The following is a 24,734-nucleotide window of genomic DNA, read 5'->3' as shown; positions in this document are numbered from 1 at the left end:
ACATTGTATTTTATTAACCCATACATTCCCCCTAAATTTAGTGAGGAAAACCGACTGCTTATCTAAGGCTGCACGATTATGGCCAAAATGATCATGACGATTATTTTGATCATTATAGACATCACAATTATTGAATCATGAATTTAGGGGCAACATATATGTATTGCTCTTTCCCATTTAAATGAACAGAGAACTGCTTCCATCCATGTTGTGCTACATTCCTGCTATTGTACAAATTGCATTGAAATAAGACAGGTCCTTCTCTAGGAAGCACAAATAAAACTCAAACTCAACATGGTGTTGACAAGTGGTAGTTTGGAACCTAAAAGTATTCTCATAAATTTAGATTAATTTACTTGAGATTCTCAATTCTGTTGCTTTAAAGTTTAAAGACATCACCATTAGGTAACCTGACTAAAGTGAGTGGAATGAGACCACTGCGGTCACAGGATAGAACAACTGAAATATAAACAAACCTGGAACACGCCTTAAATGCACACGCGCACAAATACATATTAACACAGAGTGAGTTTAGTGAATAACCCCTACAGCTGAATAAGATCTGCAGTATCTTAATATATGAAATAGAGAACAGGTACCTTCACTTGAGTCAGTTCATGGGTTAACAGAGCACACATACTTCCTCATACTTTATCACTGGCAAGGTATTAAGTATAAAAAAGCTCACAGCATTTAAGAGAATTGAAATACCAGTCTACATTAACAGCACATGAGTTGTACACGTAATAATCCTAAAAGGATTAACCTGTGCCTGAATAATTCACACTTTACTCTACCTGTTCTACTATAGAAGAACAGCTGGTTTAGTTTAACAGACGAGTAAAATTCCCTTTTTAGTAGAATCTAATGTGTAAAAGTGTTCCATCATTTCTTTGTCATGCAGTCCACCATGCATTTGCTGTCAGACATGATGTCTTCATAAGGGAACAGAAGTGTATATATATATATATATATATATATATATATATATATATATATATATATATATATATATATATATATATGCATGCATGCAGATTGTGGGCATATTTCAGCATTATAGACTGTAATAAATTGTGGTAACACTTAATAACTACATGCTATGAAGCAGTATGCAGTTCATAAACAGTTATAAATGTTTTATTCTTGATTAATAAGCTTGTCTATTTTGTGCTTCATGATTGTGTTTTCATATTTTATAAATGATAGATTCCCCATTTGTAAATTAAGTATTATATATATTACAAACCAATTATTAAGGAGTTGTAGATAATTAATAATATAATTTACAAAGTGTAAGTAAATGATTAAGAAATGATTTAGATGTACATTATTCATGCATTTATACATATGATATGCACTAATAGTTAGGGACTATGTTAATATAAATGCGTATTAATACTGCAATTCATGAATAATTCAGGTAGTTACTAGTCGTTAGTTAAGTATTTTCTGTGACCTCATCTAAAGTGAGGACTATCTATGTCAAGGGAGTTCTGGACAGGACCCAACAGCAAGACCACGAGACAGAAATTGAGGAAAAGAAAATACTTTATTTTATACGGGAGAGCATGCATCAAAGCCATCGTCCTGCCGCTGGCTCTGCTGTTGCTGAACGTTGCCCTTTACTTCTACTGTAAGGTACGGACACACGTCTGCTGTTTAGACCAGCCATGAAATGAAGCTCTCGCTCTGTTTAGTGAACTGAAGACAGGACTGTGCTGTCATGTCTCTCCAGGCCAACAGGGGGCAGATGCCGTGCAGACAGAAGAACACTGAGCTGGATCATTATAAGCTGGGTGTTCCTGCAGCAGAAGAAGAAGAAGAAGAAGAAGAAGAAGAAGAAGCTCAGGGAGCAGAGTAGCTCCTCCAAGGAGCTCATCTCACATCCAGATGATTTCTACCACACAACCACCACCAGCTCCCTTTCATACGCATGTTCCCTTAAACCAGAAGGCTGAATATGATATCACATTATTATAGCCTGTCTGTCTTACTCTCAACAATGTGTTGGTCTCTCCATACCTTCTGACTTCCTGTCTGTGGCTCTCAGCTCCAAGCCCATTGGTTCCTGCTGAAGAGGTGAATCTTTAAAAACACCTCACAGATATAAAGTTTCATTTAAAAGTAGACTTGAGAGCAGGTTTACCAGAGTCCAAGCAGAAAGCAGACTATCAGGAACAATGTTAATGTGAGATATTAGAATAAACATGAAACATTGACTTCTATCTTCTACATTCTGTAGAACGATAGCAACAGATTGTCAACATTGAGTGTTTGTCCTTTAAAAATATAATGAACTTCATGACTTCACTTATTGTAGTGAGCAACATGTTGGCAGCAGGACAACATTGAGTTAAAAGATAATCATAATAATACAAATATATGAACAACGTCCCGCTGTGATCAGCCCCTAAAACATCACTTATTTGTCATTCAGACATTTTACTATTCTGCTCATTGTTGTACTTTATGATTTTACTTCATTTTGTAATTAAGGATTTTACTTTTTTTTTTCATAATTAAGGCTTTTCCTATTTTGTAAGATTGTTGTTATTCAGGAATTATTTTGTTATTATTTTGTACTTCATGAATGTAAATAATGTTGCAATCAAGGAATTTACAATTTGTGTTATAGTTAAGGATTTTGCTTATTTCACAATAATTTAGCAAATGTTTGTTCTTCATAAATTGAGTTAATTTTGTAATTAAGGAATTAAAAAAAATTTAAATAAAGTATTTTGCTTAAATCATGAGTTTCGCTTGATTTTGTAATTAACGAAATTACCTATTTCATTCAAATTGAGCTTATTTTATACTTCATGAATTTACAATATTATGTAATTAAGCATTTTGTTTATTAATAAGAATGTTGTAATTTTGGGTTTTTCTTATTTCATAAGTTTATTTAATTTTCTAAATACGGATTTTTCTCATTTCATAAGAACTTTGCTTATTTAAGTATTTTGATTACTTTTGTGCTAAAAGGATTTTTGATACAAAATATCCTCCTAATCAAACAATCTGAATAAAATATGAACACATACGTGAAACTAAACACACACTCTGGATGTCCCCCTGGTGGCCCTTGATGATATGCAGCAGTTTTCTATGAGCAGAGCATGCATTTATAAACATCAATATTACAGTCCAACATGTTCATTTAATGGTGGGACGCCAAAATCATGATCACAATTAATATCCTCCAACTCACTCCCAACAGTGTTAAAGAGATGAATCAAAAGCATCATTTAGATAACATGATATACAGCAGAAAGGATCATAAAAGTGGAACTGTGAAATACTCAGGACTCTTATAAAATGAACTTTTCATTCTCCATAAATGTGATTTGATTAAAGTCAGCATTCTCCTCTAAAGTGGTTTGTTCATCAGCTGGTGTCAGGCTGGTTGAGCTGCTTCTGTTTCACATAGAAATGATCGAGCTTGTTGCAGAAGAAAGTCATATTCTGATATTCACTTTTTATTAAAAAAAAAAAATCAAGAATCACATTCTGCAATCATTACATTGAACTAAACACAGCACCCAGTTCAGTGAGTGCAGCTCGTCATTGTGCTGTTTGCGTCAAACACTTCAGAGCTGGAAGGATGTCGTCCAGCTGACTCACTCCTGAAACACACACACACACACACACACACACATCTCATTATTACTGAAGTATTATTACTCTCCATACATTCTTTGTATGCATGTGCTGCAGCATTTGTCTTTACATGTATTGTTATGGTTTCATATCTACCCAGAGTCTGTAAGATATCCATAGTGAGGGCGTGGAAAGCAGGGAAGAACTCCTCATGCTGCTTCACTTTGATGATGATTCTGGAAAACAAGAGCGGTTGGGATGAATGTGGCCCAACAGAAACACGACAGACCCAACAACATGCGTGTGCTCTGTGCATGTGAACCTGTCGATATCAGCATCTCCCAGCACATCTTGGAGTCCAGCGGTGTGCTCGGTGGAGGAAATCAGTCTGGCCACCCGGTTCACCACCTCAGCAGGAGGAACCCTGCTGTCTGACACACAAGCACAAACTACCGTCTGACTACCGTCCAGAGGTCCCACACAGACTGAAGAGCGTGTGAAGCTGAGGTTACCGAGCTGCAGAACATCTCGGAGGTTCCTCATGGTGTTGCTCGTCTCTCCCAGCCTGCTGTAGACCTCGTTCATACGTGGGTACACTCCACTGAGGGAGGTCACGTCAAACAGCTTCTGGAAGTGAGACACCATGGAGCCCAGAGTGTATCGAGTGGGACTGCTGAGCACCTAGCAGGACCACAGCACAGGAAGGCCTTCTTAAAGTTCCATACACAGTACATATTTTTTTAATTTAATATACTATATTGATCCCTTTAAGGGGGAAATTTGTCTCTGCATTTGACCCATCCCTGTATATAGGGAGCAGTGGGCTGCCAATGACAGGCGCCCGGGGAGCCGTTAGGGGTTCAGTGTATTGCTCAGGTACACTATGACACGTGACACGTCCCAGTCGAGGACCATTGACCTTCCGGTTGCCAGACAACCCTCTTAACCCAGTGAGCCACGGTCACCCCAACACGCTCACCACTACCATGAGCAAGTAGTGCACAGTTCTACCTTGTCATCATCAGCTGAGGTGTTTTCCAGCATGGTGTCCACCAGCAACAGCATGTCCTCCACCGTTACTGCGTCTGCAGCATTATGGCTGCCATCACATGGCTGCCAGGGCATCAGTCTGGCAGTCAACTGATTTAAAGCCCTTTGCAGATCCTACCAACACACACATTCAATAATTCTAGTCAGCTAAGCATCCCTAAATGTGACTCCACAAAGCAGCTTCATGTTCAGCTGTGTCAGCTGTTTCCTGGTGAATGATCAGCTCGCATTTATAGTATTTCCATCAACTCCTCTGGTGTTCACCTTCAGGAGGCGGATCTGCTGGGCCCAGACCTCCAGTGTGGGGAGGACAGTGTGAAACTCGGCCAGGTCCAAACCAGCAGAGGAGGGTCTCTGCCTGTGCAGTCGTAACGGAGCGCTGGGATTGGCTACAACAGCTCTGATCTCGTTCAACAGCTGGATGTCAGGACAAGAGATTACCGTTAGTTTTTAAGTTAGAGAGAAGGAAGGGAATATTCAGACCCAAACAGCGTGCTTACGTGGTGATAGTGGGCACACAGACTGGCCTCCCTGGCTTGGTCTCTGGTGTCCTCACTGATCTCACTTGTGTCGTCTTCTTTGAGCAATCTGCAAAGAAGGTTGGTTCTGTACGTGTGTTGAGCGCCTGAAACTCCAGCTTCAGAGCAGTCTTCTAGAGCACATTCATCAGAGATCCTACCTGTTGTTGTGTTTCTTTGAGCCCTCCAAGAGGCGGAGCTTGTGTTTGTAGAACTTCACGTCTCTGAGCGACGGCCTGCACAGAAGAGCACAGTCAGCGTGTTCACTGATAGGACAGCACATGTCTCAGGCTGGAGGAACACACACCTCGTCTCCAGCTCCCGCTTCAGGCACTCCACCTCCCTCTTCAGTTCTTCTATTTGAGCTTTGCTTCCTGTTTGCTGCTCCTGGTATGCCGTGGAAGAAATGCATGAGCATGACCTACTGCTTTAGGGGGAACAAGTCTGAGAAGGAGTTTGTCAGGTTACCTTGAGAATGGTTTTGAAGGATGGAGTGACCTTCTTCAGTCCTGTCTGATGAGCCACTTGAGATCCTTCTGGTTGACCTTTGACAGATCTGGGGTGAGAATGAAGAGCTTAGGACCAGCAGAGGCAACACATCCTACCACAGTAATCATCATGTGACACCTTCAGAAGTGTCTCTCAACATGTCAGCATGTGTTACCTGAGCTCATCCAGCAGCTGAGTCATTTTGGTCTCATAGAAGTCGATCACATCCAGCAGCCTGCAAACAGAAGAAGCAGGTCAGCTGCAGCATCACCTGTGAGCGCGTTAACTGGAGACTCTCAGCCCAATGCGTCCACATATAAGGTGTGCTCGTAAAAAAGCCTTTACGTTCAAACTGAAACACCTGTTGCTCTGAAATGGTCGTAATCTATTGATAATAATAGCAGAATATCATGTATAATCTAAATGTATGGAGAACTGTTTGTTAAGTGAAAGGAGCTCCTGTCAGTCGGTCATGTCCTCACTGCTGGTCTGCTGGGGAGTTCTGCTGGCTGACTTTGTTGCAGACGTGCTGGAAGGTCCGACTCTGTCGAGCCGATCGTCGCTCTTCTTCTTTGACGGTGAAATGTAGTTTTCTCTGGAGTTGAGCTGCTTCCTCCCTCTGTTGAGACAGCTTCTGCTCCAGAACCTCACACTGTTTCTAGACACATGGAACCAAAGATGTTTTCCTCACTGAGAACATCAGATAATAGTGATTTACACACATTTATCAATTACCCAACGTAATGAATCCTTAATGTCGGCCTTTACTGGCTCGTTGACATACCCGTGCTTCCTGTTGTTCCCGCTGCAGCTGTTGTGCGTGGCCGTGCTGTTGGGCGGCCTTGTCGAGGTCCTCCAGGTCCTGGACTCTGGTCCTCACCCCGTCCAGCAGCCCCTCCAGCTCTGTGGCCCTCTTAGACTGCTGAGCCGCTCGACTCGTGTGCTCATGAACCTCCTCTCTACGCACGCGCACACACACACACACACACACACACACACACACACACACACACACACACACACACACACACACACACACACACACACACACACACACACACACACACACACACACACACACACACACACACACACACACACTTTGTTCTAACGATGCAACAGGTGCATGTTCTCTTCTATTTCTTACTTTAAACTATGGCTGTGTTTAGCCACGTCATGTTTTCCTTTTGCTGCAAGGAAAAGATGAGAAAATTGAATTTATTAGCTATTTTTTAATTATGATTTGAGGCTGATAACAGTATTTAATATCTGGTTTGTTCTCTCTGGTGTAACACAGCAGCCTTATAACTACAGAACAGAACTTCTTTGGACTAAATGAAGGCTGAGGCTTCATACCTGCACTGAGCTGGAGGACAGGTGTGTCTCTGTGATGCTCATCTGATGCTGATGAGATTAGATGACAGGAGGACAGGTGGTCGACACACACACTGCACATACATTATGGAGTAGACACACACACTACACCACAGTAATATATACTGCAGCCATGTATACACTGTTGTACTTCAATCTGAACTGCTCCATACATTACAGGACTATTGCTCTGTATTTCTGTGACTCCTCCCCTCTTTTGTGACGGATTGTTGGATGAGACAATAAAGAAGTTGTTTGGATACTAGAGCGAGATTAAACTTATTCAAAGTGATGTCAAGTTCTGCACGTTTGGCCAGCTGTTTGTGGGAATTGAGAAGAATACAACTAAACAATGATACTTAGTACAAGGACTTACTTGAGTGTGTTGTTGGACTTGATGAGCTCCTGGATTAGCGCCTGTCTTCTCTCGGAGTCTGTGAGCATCGTCCTCAGAGTCGTCCTGATCTCACCGGCCGACTTCTTGTCCAGCACAATCAGATCTGAGGACACATGGAGAGTCATGTGACGGAGTAATTCCACCAGAGCAAAAGTAAAGTCTAGAGGCAAACGTGCTAGAGAATACTCTGCACAATGGAGCAGTTACAGCCTAATTACATCAGAGAACCGTAGACATTGGAAGCGTTGACTCTCACCTGAAATATTCTTATTCTCTACAGGATCTGCTAAATGCAGCGGCTTGAACCCGTGATGCTGCAGAAGTTTATTCACATCCTCCCACTGGACCTGCTCCTGCTGAAACACACACACAACCAATGAGCACACAAACAGCACAGAGCAACGTGGACCCGCTGAAGAAACCGGAGCTCTGAAGTCACCTGGAACTGCCTGCTAGTCCACAGATAAACATAGGTCTTATTGCTGCAGTGCACAAAATGAGTTGTCCTGCTGTCCCTGTCCATTTCTAAATGTCCTCTACTGCAGCACACTTCAATCTGAACACAGCTTTGTGAGCCTCCTGTCACAACCAACCGGTGATCAGGTGTCTGCAGCTCCTGCACCCCCACAGGTGACAGGCGCTGCGTTCTCTGATGAACACAGTGATGGTGTGGTGCTGATGGGGACTCACCTGGTCCATGTTTCACCGCACTGCAGGAGAGAAACAGGATGTGTTAGAGTTCATGGAGCTTCAGTGAGATCACATTCCGACAATGAATTCAATTAAATGAACATTTAAAAATCAGGCAATTTTAGGATGCCGAGCTGTTGTGAACACACAGACACACATTAGAAAAGAAACCATTCATGAGTTATTCTGCTATATTCAGCATACTAGTAGCCAACCAAGCGACACTTGTAACTCTTTAAAACAGCAATAAAAAGCCACATTTAGAACGCAGCGGTGACGTCACCTTATATAACGGAAGTAGTTATTTAGCTCGGCTAGCTTCTGTAGCTAACACGGTAGCGTCACCACTCTATATTAGCTGTGCATTTGTTACTGTGCTCGGACTCTGGAGGTGACAGGTACGGCTTTATTTACTCGGTAAGTTACCACTTGTTGCTGTTGCCGTTACCGGGTACCGAGTGCTGTGATACTGCACAGCAGCAGCTGGTGGACAGCAACAGGCGCTACGGTTTACTGACTCCACGTTCCACCGACACGCCTCTTCCGTCATTCAAACAAATGCTCTGTGACGAAATCCTACCGAACCAATGGGATGTGGCTGTTTGGGTCTTTCACCAATTGGCGTTGAGTCCCGCCCATTGTTCCGCGTAGTCCCGCCCCGTTTGTGCTGTGATTGGCTAGTGTTCCTGTGCTGCAGAAAGGGTTCCTTTTAAAAAAAGTGTCTTTAATAAAGACATCATATAAAATACATAAAGATGCACAAAGACACAAGAACATTTACATTTCTCTAAATGTTATGGCGATTTGACATTTTTTCAAAAGATGAGTAGTTTTACAGCCTTCCATTTGAGTCAAATAGTTGATAGTAATAAGGATGATATCATTTCTTAAGACATTTCGTACACAATGTCCTTATTATTCCAAATGTAATATTGATGCAGGTAGAAGTATACAAGGGAGAACAAGACAACCACATCTGCTTATGAAAGTTTGACTTTGATTTTTACTAATATTATAATTGCACAATAAAATAAAGTCTAGTTCTAATTTTGGAGAATAGATCATTTTGGATCAAATTCCATAAAGATGGGTTTTTAATGAATTGTCTGAGCCAATTAATGTTTTATGTATTGTTCAGAGTTGATAAGTCCAGAAAATTCAAACCACCGCATTGATTTGCGTTCATTGTTACATTAATCATTACATATGATTATTACATGAGGAATGCTGCAGTCACATGAGTCCCTGTCTGATGATGATATAAGTTTACAATGGCTGACTGAGTCTATGAAAGAGTTGGCTGTTGCCTCACAATATTGAAATGTAAATTACTTTAAAGTTGAAGCAAGAGGCCGCCATCTCTCTGGGATTATCGAGTAGCTTGACTTTGTTCTCATCCACTTTAAGTTGATCAATAGCAGTTGAACTGTTTTTCCAATCTAAGTAGGATTATACATTTTGCAGCTCACTCATGCGTTCATGCTGAATGAACATGCAGCTTTGAATGTTTTGAATAAAACACATTTTTGTATCACTACTCTTCTAAGACACAACATGGGTCAAAAATGACCCGTATTGACCTACAATGTTATTTCATGCACGGCTGAGGGTTTCTTTGCTATATTTTTGGAAATCAATATATTTCATCATTTAATATTCAAAGTATTCATTAAATATCTTGTTTTTGATTACCACAAATCGTTATTTTAATTTTTCCTTTCTTAATTTATGAACTAAAATAGTTTTTGTATTTTTACATCAAGTTTACACACATGGGTCAAAAATGACCCATGTGTGTAAGTGTGATAAAAATTAAAAAAGACATTATAATCATGATTTTGTTAAAAATTACTATTTTAGCAGTGATTTGGATCAAAGAATTACACATTTAATATTTGAAATGTTTACTTTGTCACACTCACACATAACATACACCATACAACCGATAACACTGATAACACTGTAAGTGTATCTGCAGTGTTACTGTAGTGAACTGTGGTGAATGTATAAAATGAATAAATAAAAGAAAAGAAAACTGATTCAATAAACTCATATGGGTACAGTGCAAATTGCCATCTTAGTGCATACATGCCTCACAAATGACAACCACACGTTTGTGCTCCTTGCACACAGGGCTGGTGCACTTTGAACACCAGCTGCTGGCTTTTCGGTCTATGCATTTTTCGGTCTATTTCTGAAGCTATACAAACCCCTTTGATACATAGTTTCAAAGATTTTGTTCAAAAAAGTTGACTTCAGTTTCATGATGTTTTCATTAGAATCTGATGCTTACACACCTCTACTGGTTTAAGGTACATTCTCAGCCTTTTATGCTCTTAAAAGACGTTTCAGGCTGGGAAGAGGCCAAAAGTGGATTTTATGAAAATTAACATAGGTTCAAAGATTTTCTTCAAAAAAGTGACTCAGGACAGTTGACTTCAGTTTCATGATGTTTTCATGGAATCTCATGCTTTAAAGGTTTAAGGTACATTCTCAGCCTTTTATGCTTTTATGAGTTCAGGTTGAAACATATGTAAGAGAAGTTATGACTCATGTTCTTTTTTTCTTACCTAGCTGTGTTTTGTTAACACTCAATGGCTGAAGGAGGAGAAACGGATTTGGTGGCAGAGTTACTGACAACGCCTGTCTCGAGGAGGACATTTCAAGAAAAGCGGGAAATCGTATCAAAGGGTCAGCTAGCCCCGCAGCTAGCAGCCTTGACCCAGCAAGTAAAAGGATTTGTGGGTCACTTTCAGTCCACCAACTACCAACGTGATTCCTGGCTGACAGCTTCGGAAAAGAGTTGCAAATAGTTTGGCTGGGAATGCCTTTTATTTGCGACTGAGCGTCTTGGTATTTGGAGCCACGTTGGATTTGCTAACCTGAGTTGCCTTACCAAGGCTGCAACACGACACAAAAGAACAGTAGGACACTTAACTCTATCGTGTTGTTTTTATTATATAGTTAATATCGTTCCCTCTGATGTAAATAATATTTGAATGGCCCCTGCTCTTGCTGCAGTTTTGATGGATTGTTTTGTCATGCTTTGTTGTAAATAAATGTGTTTGTTCTTGTCATTGTGTTAATTACATTGATTTGACTATATGCATTTTCCGATAATGACGCAGCATCCCGTCATGCGCGTATTCATGTCTCTGCACTCTGCAGTTAGTGTATGTGTAGGGTTAATGTAACATTTTATTTCACTTGTCAAATGCTGCAGTGTTATGTGAATAACACTGCAAATAACACAAACAAATAATAACCGTAGCTGTGGCGTCATAATGAGGTTATTAGGAGATGGTTCAACTATAGTAAGACAGCACAGAAGGCCCAGGTATAAAATGCACGGTCCGCCACTGTTTTAGACATACTATACTATGACTTTTCATGAGTTTTTTCGACATATTATACTTGGTCTTTTAAATTACTTTTATTTACAAAAAATACAATGAATTGTTTTGGAGTTACTATACTATGATTTTTATGATGTTTTTTTGGGATCTAAAATACAATTGTTTTGGACATTATGTTACGTCCCTTTTCTTTTCGTCCCTGGTCTAGGGGATGATTAGGGACAACCCAAATTATGAACAAATACTTCAACATGGAGTTTAACCGTAAACAATATTTATTTCACTCACATATTCCAATTAGTGAGTGCCATCTTAACAGCAGCTTTTGTTTACCATTCGTTTATTGTTTGCACACATATTACAGAATATCACCAATATAATCATAGATACATAAGACACACATTTACAATATCAAAAGTAATGGATGAAAAAAGAAAAGAAAGAAATATCAATAAATCAGCTGAGAAACCACAATATTTCTCCTACAAAGAAATCACTGTCACCATGACAAAAGTTACAGTACAGAGATCCATAGATTGGACAGGGCTGTAATTGATCAGCAGAGTTGAGGAGAAACAGTGTCATAAAATGTAATAAGCACAAATTATACTTGGTTATTACTGTAAAAATAACAAGATGAAGTAAAAAATGTCTGATATGTAATCAGATTATAAAGTGAAGGGAAAATTTGGTTGTACAACATTTTAGACATCTGAAACAGCTGATCATTTGTATAATGATTCTAATAATTTGAAAGTGTTTGTGAATTACACATTAATATCTGGTTGACCAGATATTGTAGAACCATATGTGACATAAGGCTTAAGGCTAAAAAAAACAACTTACTTTAATCCTCATTTAAATCTTAGATGTATATAATGTCAGAATTGCATGTAATTTGAATGAGGATCAAGCCTCTTTAGAAGTTATGGAGTTCATCATTATGAGGTTACATTTCTCAAGCCTGTGATCCATTACAGAATTGGCTGTGTTCAACCAGCAGAAGAGTTTGAATAGAAGCTCCATAGTCCCCCTCATGTTGTGTGGAGCAGAACCCATCAGCCCGTTTGGACCACTCTCACTAGACCACTGTCTAACATCCAAACGCCAGAGCTTTGTTGAACTCACCTCACATGGTTTGAATCTATGGCAGAACGGGCACAGTGGCACTTTGATGGATAACTACATGATCACTGGGAGAAACAAATAAGGCACAAGCATGCAAGCAAACACACACACACACACACACACACATATATATTGCAGTTATCAAATGGAAAAACTCGTACCACCATCCTGTCAATAGTCTTAGATTCATCTGCATTTTGTTGTTCTACAATAAGGTTTTGTATATATAAGATTCATATATCAACTAAAAGGAGCCCTATTATACTACAATCCTATATATTCAAAAGCCTCAGATATATACTCAAATATGCTGGGTCCAGATGAGTTAGCACTTACACACACCTACACACACCCACATACTGTATACACCAATAGCATGCCGATTACCACATGATTGACATGACTGGGATGACATGATTTGAGATTGATTTTTTGCTTTCAGCTTCAGTCAAACTAAATATCTTTTGGTGCTTTTCAGTCACATATTAGGTATCATAGCAACATTACAACACTAATACTCCCCTAATGCAAGTATTTTGGCCATTCACAAAATAAAAGACAACTAAAAAAGCACAGTTTGGCCAAAAGTCTTTACAAAAGCAGACACAATAATCAAGGTCACAAAGGTCAAACTGTCTTGTTCCTGGGACTTACATCCAAAGTCATATACAGTAGAACTAGAGGTCACAAGTACACTGAGATGCTCCACTCTAAAAAAAACTTTTACTTTACATAGAATGCAAAGCTTCAAGAGACAGATGGCAGAAAATAAGAAAATGTTCTTTAGATTAAGACTTGGGGAACTGAATTATGACCAAATAAACTTGATAACCCTGCTCTATGGGTCTAACCCTCCCCTAACCTTGCTCTATGGGTCTAACCCTAACCCTCCCCTAACCCTGCTCTATGGGTCTAACCCTCCCCTAACCCTGCTCTATGGGTCTAACCCTAACCCTGCTCTATGGGTCTAACCCTCCCCTAACCCTGCTCTATGGGTCTAGCCCTAACCCTCCCCTAACCTTGCTCTATGGGTCTAACCCTCCCCTAACCCTGCTCTATGGCGCTAACCCTCCCCTAACCCTGCTCTATGGGTCTAGCCCTAACCCTCCCCTAACCTTGCTCTATGGGTCTAACCCTAACCCTCCCCTAACCCTGCTCTATGGGTCTAGCCCTAACCCTCCCCTAACCTTGCTCTATGGGTCTAACCCTAACCCTCCCCTAACCCTGCTCTATGGGTCTAGCCCTAACCCTCCCCTAACCCTGCTCTATGGGTCTAGCCCTAACCCTCCCCTAACCCTGCTCTATGGGTCTAGCCCTAACCCTCCCCTAACCTTGCTCTATGGGTCTAGCCCTAACCCTCCCCTAACCCTGCTCTATGGGTCTAGCCCTAACCCTCCCCTAACCTTGCCCTATGGGTCTAGCCCTAACCCTCCCCTAACCCTGCTCTATGGGTCTAGCCCTAACCCTCCCCTAACCTTGCCCTATGGGTCTAGCCCTAACCCTCCCCTAACCTTGCTCTATGGGTCTAACCCTAACCCTCCCCTAACCCTGCTCTATGGGTCTAACCCTCCCCTAACCCTGCTCTATGGGTCTAGCCCTAACCCTCCATGAATGCAGTGAAATAAAGTGCATAAGGTCGTTACAGAGTACAGTAGCAACACAAAAAATAGAACACGACTAAAGATATAAATAAAACTCAGGTCACAACAGTACTTTAATCCTAATAATATATCTGTTGCCCTCTGTAAATCATTGGCCAAGTGGTGGACAGAGAACAGCAGGAGGCCTGCTGTTATATTTGCAGTTGAAACCAAGAAGAAAAAAGCTGTTCATGCTTGTTTTAGGGAGGTTGTGAAAAAGAAGAAGATAAAAAGATAAAGTGAAAAATTCAGAAAACCATAATGAAATCCCCCAGTCAACAAAAAGAAAACCCTGACCAACCCAGGCTAGGCCAGGTACTTTATAAGGACTATTCCCAGAAACAATGATTCCCTCTACTATAAAGCCTATTGGATGATCTCACTTCCTGTTTGGCCCATGACCAGCTCCACAACTAGGACTACAGATAGAATACACAGTAGAACTGCAGAAACTGAGTGTGCAACACAATACAAGTGTATTGTGCACGGGTTAGCACCATGCTATGAACTGCTATTGTTGTTATTGTAGTTGCTGTGTAGCTTTGTCTCTCTTTCTCTTTCCAAAACAAGCTGGTCCAGTTAGAGATTTCATCCTGTTCAAGTTGTCTAAATGCTCATGGCGAAATGATGGCCTCTGTAAATTAAAGGTCTAAATCTGCTCTATATGAAAAGTGTCGTGAAGTAATTCTATTGTGATTTGACGCTATTGAAATACATTTGAATGTACTTGAATGAACACAGAGGTAACAAAAAGACTACAACACCATGCTAATTTCATACTAGCACAATCGTATCATTAGGCCCATGAGCCAAGTCTCCACACACGAACACTCAGCAGTATTACTAAAGCTGAACTGTGGACGTGAGGGGGTGAAGGTAACACTTTCAGTAACATGAACACTGAAAGCAGTGACCATGTTCTTCTCCTCACTTCCTTTAACAGAGCCCACAACAACACTAGGATTTCAATATGTGAAGTTTTTCTTCACATTTAGAATCTTGTAAAGTCGATGTCACTAATGCTCACCACTCTCTTCCAACACAAATACTACAAATTAAGTCCAGTCTTTCACTTCCTTGGTTTTCTTTACCCACGTAATCTGCTGTCAATGAATCTTAATACTTCCTACAATGTTGTCACATTTAAAGCCCACCAATGAAGGAAACAGTGGACTCTTTCTAGGATGAAAAAATAGTTTCATTGACAGAGAAAAACTGGAATGAATAAATGAGATTTATGACTGAGCGGTGAATATGACACGACTGTGTTGTTGTAGTACTTTAACTTGTACGTGTATATACGTAATGTATATTATACTGTATTAATCAAGGCAGCAGGAAAAATAAAGACCTGCTTCTCTCTGCCATTAAGGTTTCATAAATGCCTGTGACACTTTATTTAATGACATGAACTGTTTGTGTATCTGCTTGTAATCCTGTTTTTGTACTAATATTACACCTCACTGCATGGAGTTTATCCCATAGCACTAAAAAACTGCTTCTCTGATGACCTGCAATGAGACATGTTTTCTACAATGACAATGGAGTTAAGCTAACTATAATGTTAATAACCAGATAATATGAATACAATACTAAAGTCAAATATATTAAGGAGAGCCATAAAGAATATCTCAGGATATAGTACAGTGCTGTATATGACTGAGCAGTGAGTCTGAAACAAGGGTTTGGGTTCCAACATGCTTTTTTTTTTACTGCTTTTTAGAATTACAGCATTTCAAAGAATGTCCACAACGTTAGGTACCAAGTTCACCATTTGTGAATTTACCCTGAGACTTTAATGAAGATGGAAACCTCCCAGAGCTAAAGAGAGGAGAGCCTCATCTCTCCTCTCTTTAGCTCTGGATCATCATCCTAGAGGGCATGTTTGTTATCTATAGTTATTATTGATCGTGTGCTATCATCCTGCTCTCTCTGTGAAAGCTACACAACACTTTTTGACACTTCATAGAAACAACAGAGAGACAACAGCACAGCACATGTATACAGAGACAGACCGGAGACATCCAAGTCCAACTGCTATGAGTCTGCCAACAGGAGCAAAGATGAGGAAGAGCCTGAGACACTGAAACAGGTAGAAACACATGCATGTTTGAAGGGTTGCTGTGGTGGAATGATGTGGTGGAAGAGTCACAAATGTACAATGTGACAGAATTGATACATATTTGACTTGAGTGCATTGATGTCCTGAAAGATACACTCACGTGACTACACATCTAGAACAGACTGGATTTACCTGGCAGGGTTAGGGTCTGATAGAATACTATTAAGCTGCATTATGGGAAATGTAGGATCCAGGGCTTTTGGAGATTGACCAAAGTGACCAATTTCTTTGATTCTGACCACATTTTGTTGAAGGTCTCTTGAGAAAGAAAATGCTGCAACAAAATCCGGGAGTGACTTTTTCACCTCATATCAGCTACTTTTTTATTTGTTTAATGATTACTGATTATGAGACAGCACTGTTGACTTCTCAAAATGACAAAAAAAACTAAGCAGACTTTGATCTCCAGTCAGACCAAAGTGACCCCGTGAATGGATGCTATGTCAACAACTTATTTGCAGTTCAATTGTGTGCTATATGTTGTTTATTTAACGTTATTTGGCTGCATTCCAATATGTACCATTGGCACCCACATGCCTGGAGTCACATGGACATGAGGGCCAGAAGCCCTCATGTCCTTCTTGTTATGTCAAGCAGTCCAGACTGCTTGACATAACAAGAAGACACTGCTAACGGGCCAATCAGAATGTAAAGACTGATGGAAACTAAATGAAATGTAATTGGTCCACAGGATCTAGTGTTATAATGGAATATGGTGTTTGGGACTGGACGAGAGACTGCAGGGTGAAGGGGCAGGATTTAGGTAAAGACCAGATGCTGCTGGTCCAGCAGGGTTCTGGTGAAGTTGTTGATTGGCCCAATGGCGCTGAGTGACATGGCGTTGTCCCGCCCCCAGAGCAGGTTAGGACCAAACACCACAGCCAGGTTACTGTTGGTCATCTTATTCACTTCACTGTTGGCTGATACCTAAACACACACACAGACAGGTTACACAGGTAGAAAGGTTCCGGAGAGAGAGTGATGGGAAGTGAAGTCTGTACCTGTGCCAGGAATGTGACGAGGTACCGAAGTGATGCAGCGTTTTCCTCTGGCAGCGACTCCACCAGAGTCTTCATAAGGGCCATCTGGCTGTCACTGGAAACAGCTGGCAGACAACAAACAGACACCATTGTGAAGTAGAGGTGGTTTAGGATACAGTACATGCTGTAGATCAGTAGTCAATCAAGAAGGGATCAGGTGACACAGGAACATTTGCATGCACTGTAATTCTATATTATATAATTTTATTATTAGTGCTGGGCAAGTTAACGCGTTAATTTCGCGTTAACGCATTCATTAATTAACGCCGACAATTATTTTATCGCGCGTTAACGCATTTTTAAAATTTATTATAATTGGTTTTTTTTTTTATTGAAAGACAAGAGACAATACATATACATAACAAGAGGATGACAAGAACAGTGGGATAAAAGCCAGCAAACATCCTATAGTCAGTTGTGTAAGATCTCCGTGGTCAACTCAGCAGACACTTACATGTTAGTGCACCTATATGCTTAAATTCACGGTAAACTCATTTAAACGGCACAGATCGGGAGTGAGCGAAGGACTTTGAAAGTTAGCGGAAAGATTAACGTGAGACAACATCCGGTTTCTTCAGACGAACATCCGGTTTTCAGAATAAGATGCCAACAAAGTATGAATTATATTCACATTAAGTATAAAACATGCTACCTGCATCTCGTGAACCAAATGTTATTGCCCTTTTGTTCATATAGCAGTACTTTTAAAATAAAAGTGCGCAATACACTACTTTTGAATTCATTATTGAACTTTGCCATAACAATGCGATTAATCGCAAAAAATCCATGCGATTAATCGCGATTAAATATTTTAATCGTTGCCCAGCACTAATTATTATATTTAGAACACTCCTTCATGAGTCAGCTGTCACTCTGGTTGTCTCAGCTGCCAGAAAATACACTTCAGTGATAAAGCACATAATTACTTCAAGTAACTACCAAAAAATAAAATAACGTGTGCGTGTTCTGTCTCTCTGTCTCGCTCGCCCACATGTGCAGGCTTTCTACTTCTCTCTCTCCATATTTGTTCCTTTCTCTTGCTCTCTTCCACTTAAACATCTGTATCATTCAAAATCAACACATCAAACATTGATGGGGGCTGTGCATGAATGTGCATGAATGATTACTTGTAGTGTAAAGCGCTTCGAGTGGTTGGAAGACTGCAAAGGTGCTAATCATGTCAAGTCCATTTACTGTTAACATTTACTAGTGACAAAACGTCAGTGAACAGTGTTTGTAATATAACACGCTGTCAAAGTAAATGCAGGTCTCAAAACCGACTGTTTGTTTGTGCAAGTGTCTCTGACAATCACTGCTGAGAGATTCAAAGCTGGAAGAGTCGAGGAGAAATAGGAGAATGTATAGTGCCATGTGGGGAAAAAAACATCTTTTTGTAAAGAAATAAATTTAAGCCAAAAGGTGAGCCAATGTAGAATAATCTATCATATAAATTAGGCTGGGTGTAGTTGATTTTATTAAACAAACTTCACGTTGCATGCAATTACTTTACGGCCTGGCTCCAAAACGAACAAAAACAATAAAATGTACTATTAATGAAAACGACCCCTATGATAGTTAGCCCACGGACTTTAGCCACCTCGCCCGGACCAGGGAAACCGGGGTACCCTCCCGGAGCCAGACCCAGGAGGGGAGCTCGTAGGCGAGCGTCTGGTGGCCGGGCCTTTGCCCATGGGGCCCAGTCGGGCTCAGCCCGAATAAACACCATGGAGCAGCCACCCTGTGGACCCACCACCCGCAGGGACAAGCATCGGGGTCGGGTGCTATGCAGACCGGGCGGCGGGGTCGGGCGGGAGGCCTGGGCATGCCGATCGCCGGCGGCATAGACTAGCTCTAGGGACATGGAACGTCACCTCGCTAGCGGGGAAAGAGCCGGAGCTGGTGCAGGAGGTGGAGCGATACCAGCTAGGAATAGTTGGACTCACCTCCACACACAGCATTGGCTCTGGAACCAAGCTCCTGGAGAGGGGTTGGACTTTGTCCTTTTCTGGAGTTGCCCAGGGTGAGAGGCGCCGGGCGGGAGTGGGGATACTCACTCAGCTGAGCACCGCTGTGTTGGAGTTCTCCCCGGAGAACGAGAGGGTCGCCTCCATGCGCCTACGGGTTGCGGGGAGCAAGGCTCTGACTGTGGTTTGTGCTTATGCACCAAACAGCAGTTCGGAGTATCCGGCCTTCTTGGAGTCGGTGGGAGGGGTCCTGGAAAGGGCGCCGCCTACCGACTCCATAGTTCTCCTGGGGGACTTCAACGCTCACGTGGGCAATGACGGAGAAACCTGGCGGGGGGTGATTGGGAGGAACGGCTTGCCCGATCTGAACCCGAATGGTGTTTCGTTATTGGACTTCTGTGCTTGCCACGGTTTGGCCATAACGAACACTATGTTCGAACATAAGGTGGCTCATAAGTGTACCTGGTACCAGAACACCTTAGGCCGGAGATCAATGATCGACTTTGTAATCGTATCATTTGATTTGCGGCCGTATGTCTTGGACACTCGGGTGAAGAGAGGAGCAGAGCTGTCAACTGATCACCACCTGGTGGAGAGTTGGATCAGATGGCAGGGGAACCAGTTGGAAAGACCCGGCAAACCCAAACGTGTAGTGACGGTAAACTGGCAATGTCTGGCGGAGGACCCTGTCTGGGAGGTCTTTAACTCCCACCTCCGGAAGAACTTCTCACACATCCCGAGGGAGGTTGGGGACACGGAATCCGAGTTGACCATGTTCAAAGCCTCTACTATTGTGGACGCGGCCGCTAGGAGCTGTGGCCGGAAGGTCATTGGTGCCTGTCGTGGCGGCAACCCGAGAACCCGGTGGTGGACACCGGAGGTGAGGGAAGCCGTCAAGCTGAAGAAGGAGACCTTCAAGGCCTGGTTGGCCCAGGAGTCTCCTGAAGCAGCTGACAGGTACCGGCAGGCCAGAGGGGCTGCAGCTGCGGTGGTCGCGAATGCTAAAACTCGGGCATGGGAGGAGTTCAGGCAGGCCATGGAGAAGGACTTTCGGTTGGCCTCAAGGAGGTTCTGGCAAACCATCCGACGGCTCAGGAAGGGAAAGCAGGGCTTACCCCAGCCTGTTCTCAGCAGGGGGGGGGGGGGGGGGCTTATGAAAATTATAGTTTCATAAGCAAAACTAACAAATAATGTATGTTCAGGTTATATATTTTACTTACAAACTTGATTTTTGTTTGCAGTGCGAGAAATTTGCTCTGAAAACATTTTTTTTTGTTTGCGTAATAAAGACAAATATACCTTCATACTGACCACTTTTCTCTCTTTGGAGAACGTCATGTGAAATAACTCCTCTGACTCACGTAATTATTCTCCTGCTCTTCGTTCTCTTTCCTCGTCTCTCTCGTGTGTGTAAATCACTCACTTGAGTCAGGAAACTTGTCAGAATACCCATATTTGATTGGCTGAGCTGCATCACGTGATGTGATTTACAACGCATTGGTCGGTGTGTTTCCTGCACCGCTGAACAAGTGCCGTAAATACTGGAAAAGCTACGCCGGTTAAAATAGAAGCGCTCCGTCAAAATTTAATAATTCTCAATTATCTATCGGTTTTAGGTCCAAGGTCCGGATACAACGGCGTCTGGGTCCGGATCCGGACCGCGGTCCGCTTATTAGTGGTTTAAGGCATGGCCCCAGGAGACTTTTTTTTAAATCCACATGTGATACATGTGCCTACCAAATTCTGTAAATCTATGTGAAACGTACTGCGAAGGCTGCTTCGGCAAAATTGTGTAGGGGGTGCTATCGAGCGATTTGCCACTCTGAAGCAATAAAATCATATTATATAACAAAATTTTGGGCTTTAAATCTGTCTGCCACGTTTGCTTATGTTTCAAGCATTTTTAGCCCCTCAAAAGCACCGTTTTTCACGGCGAAGACTGCGAAACATCAAAAGCTTCATGAACTGGCATTATGAACTTCTTACATTTGTGTGGAACTAATTTGATGTTGATCTGATTTACCTACTAAGAGAAACAAGCCAAAGTATAGAGACTTTAACTTCCTGTTACCAGTAGGTGGTGCTATGACTATGATTCAAAATTGGCCTGCAGATGTCTTCAGGACTGGAGTCTCATCAAACATGTGAAATCTGGAAAAGATCTGATGATGTAGAGTTGAGTTACATCAGTTTATTTGTTCATGGCGAAGGATTGAAATTCGCCGAGCCGCCACGTCGCCGCCCTTTAACAAATTCTTACAATCTTCACCATGAAGAATAATTAAGGTCTTAAGGCTTTTCTGACAACATTTTAGAGGGATCTGATTAATCTGTGAGGAGCGGGACGTACCGACTTCCTGCAGGATGTACTGACTTCCTGTTTGGTTTGGTGAATAACTCCAAGAGGATTATTTGTACGTCCCATCATGTTACACATACGTACCAGATTTCATACATCTAGGTGAAACCCAATGTTGGGGCTAGTCAATAGGGGGCGCTATCGAGCCAATTTTTCATGCTGGACTGCAGTTTTCGCCACGACTGCCTTGCGTGCAAAATTTCAAAAATCTTACCAGTATCCCAAGCACCTCCTTTTTGCGACGAAACATGTACGATAACAATAATAAACATTAGAAGAACAATAGGTCCTCCGCTCCGACTACGTCGGTGGGGAGGACCCTAATATAAATAGTAGGTAATGCTTGAACATACAAGTGAAGTTGATGATGTCGTTGTAGAGCTGGTAGGTCAGCAGAGGCTCAGGCAGTTCCCTCAGGAATGTCTTCAAAATCACAGCAGCCAAGTGGATGTCTTCCATCTCTGTGAAACTCACTGGCTCACCTACCAACACGTGCACAATAAGAAAAGAACACGTTACCCATATTTCCCTTTGTCCATCACAGTCAGGTCCTTTTAAGGGGGCTTAAGCCCAGAACTCAATTAAAAAAATTAAGCCTGTGACAATCGACAAAAATATGTGATATACTTGTGAATGTGCAAAAGTATTAATGTGACATAGACTGTCCAAGTAAATACAGATGTGTGTGTGTGTGTGGGGGGGGGGGGGGGGGGGGGGGTAGACTCAAAGCTGGAGGAGTAAAAGAAATATGTATATGGGATTATGCATGAGGTAATAATTTAATTATAGTACAGAGATGGGAGAAATACTCAGAGAAATACATAATAACAATAACCCCTACAGTTTCAACAGGGCCTTCGCGGCCCGACGTTGTCGGTTGCTCGGGCCCTAATAAGGGAATTATCTCTAGATCCTATAAAGGCCTTATGACAAAAAAGTCCCACAATGCAGGATATGTTAAGGAAAAATGGGAAAGAGAAGGTAACCTCTCAATATCAAACGAGGACTGGTTAGATGTGTGTAAATTTCAATGGAAATGCACCAATTCTCATGTGTGGCGGGAATTTGCGTGGAAGTGTGTTATTCGTTTTTTTTTAAATCACACCGAAGCAGAAGGCACGCTTCGCTGGAGGAGATGCTACATGTTGGAGACGGTGTGGGGCTCCGGAAGCAAATCACTGGCATGTATTCTGGGAGTGTCCGGTGATAAAACCTTTCTGGGCAGAGTTTCATAAAACATTAAAAAGCATACTTAACACTGACCTGCCCCTGCAATTTTCCACATTATTCATAGGAAAATTTGATTTCCAAACAGGGCGTCCAGATGAATACCTGTTTGGCATTTTAATAACGGCTTGTAAAAAAGCACTCACAAGGCGCTGGTTGCTTCCTGAGCCCCCCACGATACAGGAGTGGATAGATATAGTAAACAACATCTATGTTATGGAAAGGATCACTTTTTCCCTTCGCCTTCAGAGAAACAGGTTTATTCAACTCTGGGACAAGTGGGTGAGATACGTAAAACCATTACAAACAGATTTTGTGGCATAGCGAATGAATGACCCTGGATTTTCAGGGGATTTATAGATACTGTAATTAATGTGCTTCACTCTGTAATTGTATTAGCATCAGAAGTATGAAATACTTTTGTTCACAATTGAAACCGGCTGACTTTTTAGTAAAGCTGGGTCAAAGGCAGTCTTTCCCACAGTTTAAGAGGCTCTCGAACTCAACACTAGTTAGCTTAGCCTCCCTGAACACACCTCAGCTGTTTTTTGTTATTGTTCCGGGTTCAAAAGGTCACAGCCCGTTGTCTGTTACGTGAGCGCAGTCCACCGAAAACATTATATTTCCCACAATTTAAGCTTCTGCATTTTCCAAATGCACTAGTATTATTCAAATGTATTGTTCGGTTCGTAAGCCTCGTACCGAACGGTTTAATACGAATACGTGTAGTTACACCCCTAGAAACAAATAATAACCGTAGCTCAGTAGGACAGCACAGAAGGCCCAGGTATAAAATGCACGACCCGCCACTGCATTATAGAACTGCTCAGAGAAATACTAAAATGTTGGCACAAGGTGATCACGAGCTCCCAAAATCAACACATCCCTGCTTCCTGCGTAGACAGGAAGTCAGAAGACAAAACAACAAAGTCTGAGCAGTAAAGTCAACACACTGGTTCAACAGGCCTATTGATCCTACCTGAGTTGTATCTGAGCTGGACCTCCTTCACCAGAGTCACATTGGCAGACCGTCTGAAGATCCCTTCAATCTCCAAACCTGAGACACACACACAGCACAGTAAAGAAGCACAAGACAGTTCTTACTAGGAGAACAATTCATTGAGTGACCTGCAGTTAAAAGTATCAATTTAAAGTATTAGTACATCATGTTTGTGGTACCTTGCTCTGAAAGGAAGCTGATGGTGTCTCTCATCACCAAGGGAATAGGATCCTCATCTGGATTCCTCTGTCTCAGTCTAACAAACACACACAGTGGTTAAGATAACAAGCTGAGACACAGCCAGTGTCCTTAAAGCTGACTGGAGCTGTAATACAATACCATCCATGGCTTTCTTGCACTTAACATTTAGAGCAAATTGTGTGAGTAAAATGTACCAAAGCACAACCTAACAAACGTTTTACTATCATATATGATGTTTCTGGATTAATATCACTGCTGCATTTTACTGCACTAGACGTTTATGGTTGTGCTAATTTGAACATCTTTGTATACAGTTAAGTCTACAGCAATGCATCATATTCTATAAGATCATCATATGTGTGAGAACCACAAATCTCTAAAAATTAAACTTTTCATGAGCTCAGAAGAACAGCCCTGTTTTCAGCTTCATAACGATGCATTTTCTAGTTAATAGTACGAGTATTTATTTAACATAAAACGTAGGAGAATTCATTAAACTCATGAAGGAACACTTCATCCATCAGTTTATCAAAAACACTCGTATTTTCTTTTTCTTTTCACTGAACAGGAAGGGTA

The 24,734-nt window shown here is 41.6% G+C and overlaps 2 protein-coding genes across 6 annotated transcripts in view; both read right to left on the bottom strand.

Annotated features, from left to right (window-relative positions):
• Positions 1 to 3,461: 3,461 nt before the first annotated feature.
• On the bottom strand, positions 3,462 to 8,683 carry LOC142952986 (centrosomal protein of 70 kDa-like). Of its 5 annotated transcripts, none has more exons than XM_076095036.1 (17): positions 8,548 to 8,683; positions 8,122 to 8,141; positions 7,688 to 7,787; positions 7,411 to 7,534; positions 6,445 to 6,619; positions 6,143 to 6,318; positions 5,836 to 5,895; positions 5,640 to 5,727; positions 5,479 to 5,558; positions 5,333 to 5,407; positions 5,154 to 5,259; positions 4,918 to 5,070; positions 4,615 to 4,767; positions 4,116 to 4,284; positions 3,926 to 4,034; positions 3,760 to 3,839; positions 3,462 to 3,629 (listed from the first exon to the last, which is right to left on the bottom strand). In XM_076095036.1, exons 2-17 carry the CDS (start codon positions 8,128 to 8,130, stop codon positions 3,568 to 3,570), a joined length of 1,719 nt encoding a protein of 572 aa, XP_075951151.1. In that variant the 5' UTR covers positions 8,131 to 8,141; positions 8,548 to 8,683; the 3' UTR covers positions 3,462 to 3,567. The 5 variants fall into 5 exon arrangements, 4 of the variants coding, with proteins under 4 accessions (XP_075951151.1, XP_075951153.1, XP_075951152.1 ...); XM_076095038.1 differs by having other exon boundaries at positions 7,688 to 7,784; positions 8,548 to 8,673; XM_076095037.1 differs by having other exon boundaries at positions 8,536 to 8,647.
• Positions 8,684 to 11,734: 3,051 nt separating this feature from the next.
• The window catches only part of arhgap1 (Rho GTPase activating protein 1), a 37,192-nt gene continuing 24,192 nt past the window's right edge, over positions 11,735 to 24,734 (bottom strand). The window contains exons 9-14 of the mRNA XM_076094276.1: positions 24,137 to 24,213; positions 23,937 to 24,014; positions 22,084 to 22,212; positions 17,369 to 17,472; positions 13,504 to 17,294; positions 11,735 to 13,467 (exon numbers count right to left, since the gene is read on the bottom strand). Coding sequence (XP_075950391.1) covers positions 17,127 to 17,294; positions 17,369 to 17,472; positions 22,084 to 22,212; positions 23,937 to 24,014; positions 24,137 to 24,213 — 556 coding nt within the window. The 3' untranslated portion in view covers positions 11,735 to 13,467; positions 13,504 to 17,126. The remainder of the gene's footprint in view (positions 13,468 to 13,503; positions 17,295 to 17,368; positions 17,473 to 22,083; positions 22,213 to 23,936; positions 24,015 to 24,136; positions 24,214 to 24,734) is intronic.

This window comes from Anarhichas minor, unplaced genomic scaffold (genome assembly GCF_050575085.1).
Source record: "Anarhichas minor isolate MPS153535 unplaced genomic scaffold, ASM5057508v1 ptg000018l, whole genome shotgun sequence".
NCBI classification, from domain to species: domain Eukaryota; kingdom Metazoa; phylum Chordata; class Actinopteri; order Perciformes; family Anarhichadidae; genus Anarhichas; species Anarhichas minor.
This window is presented reverse-complemented; position numbering and strand designations above follow the sequence as displayed.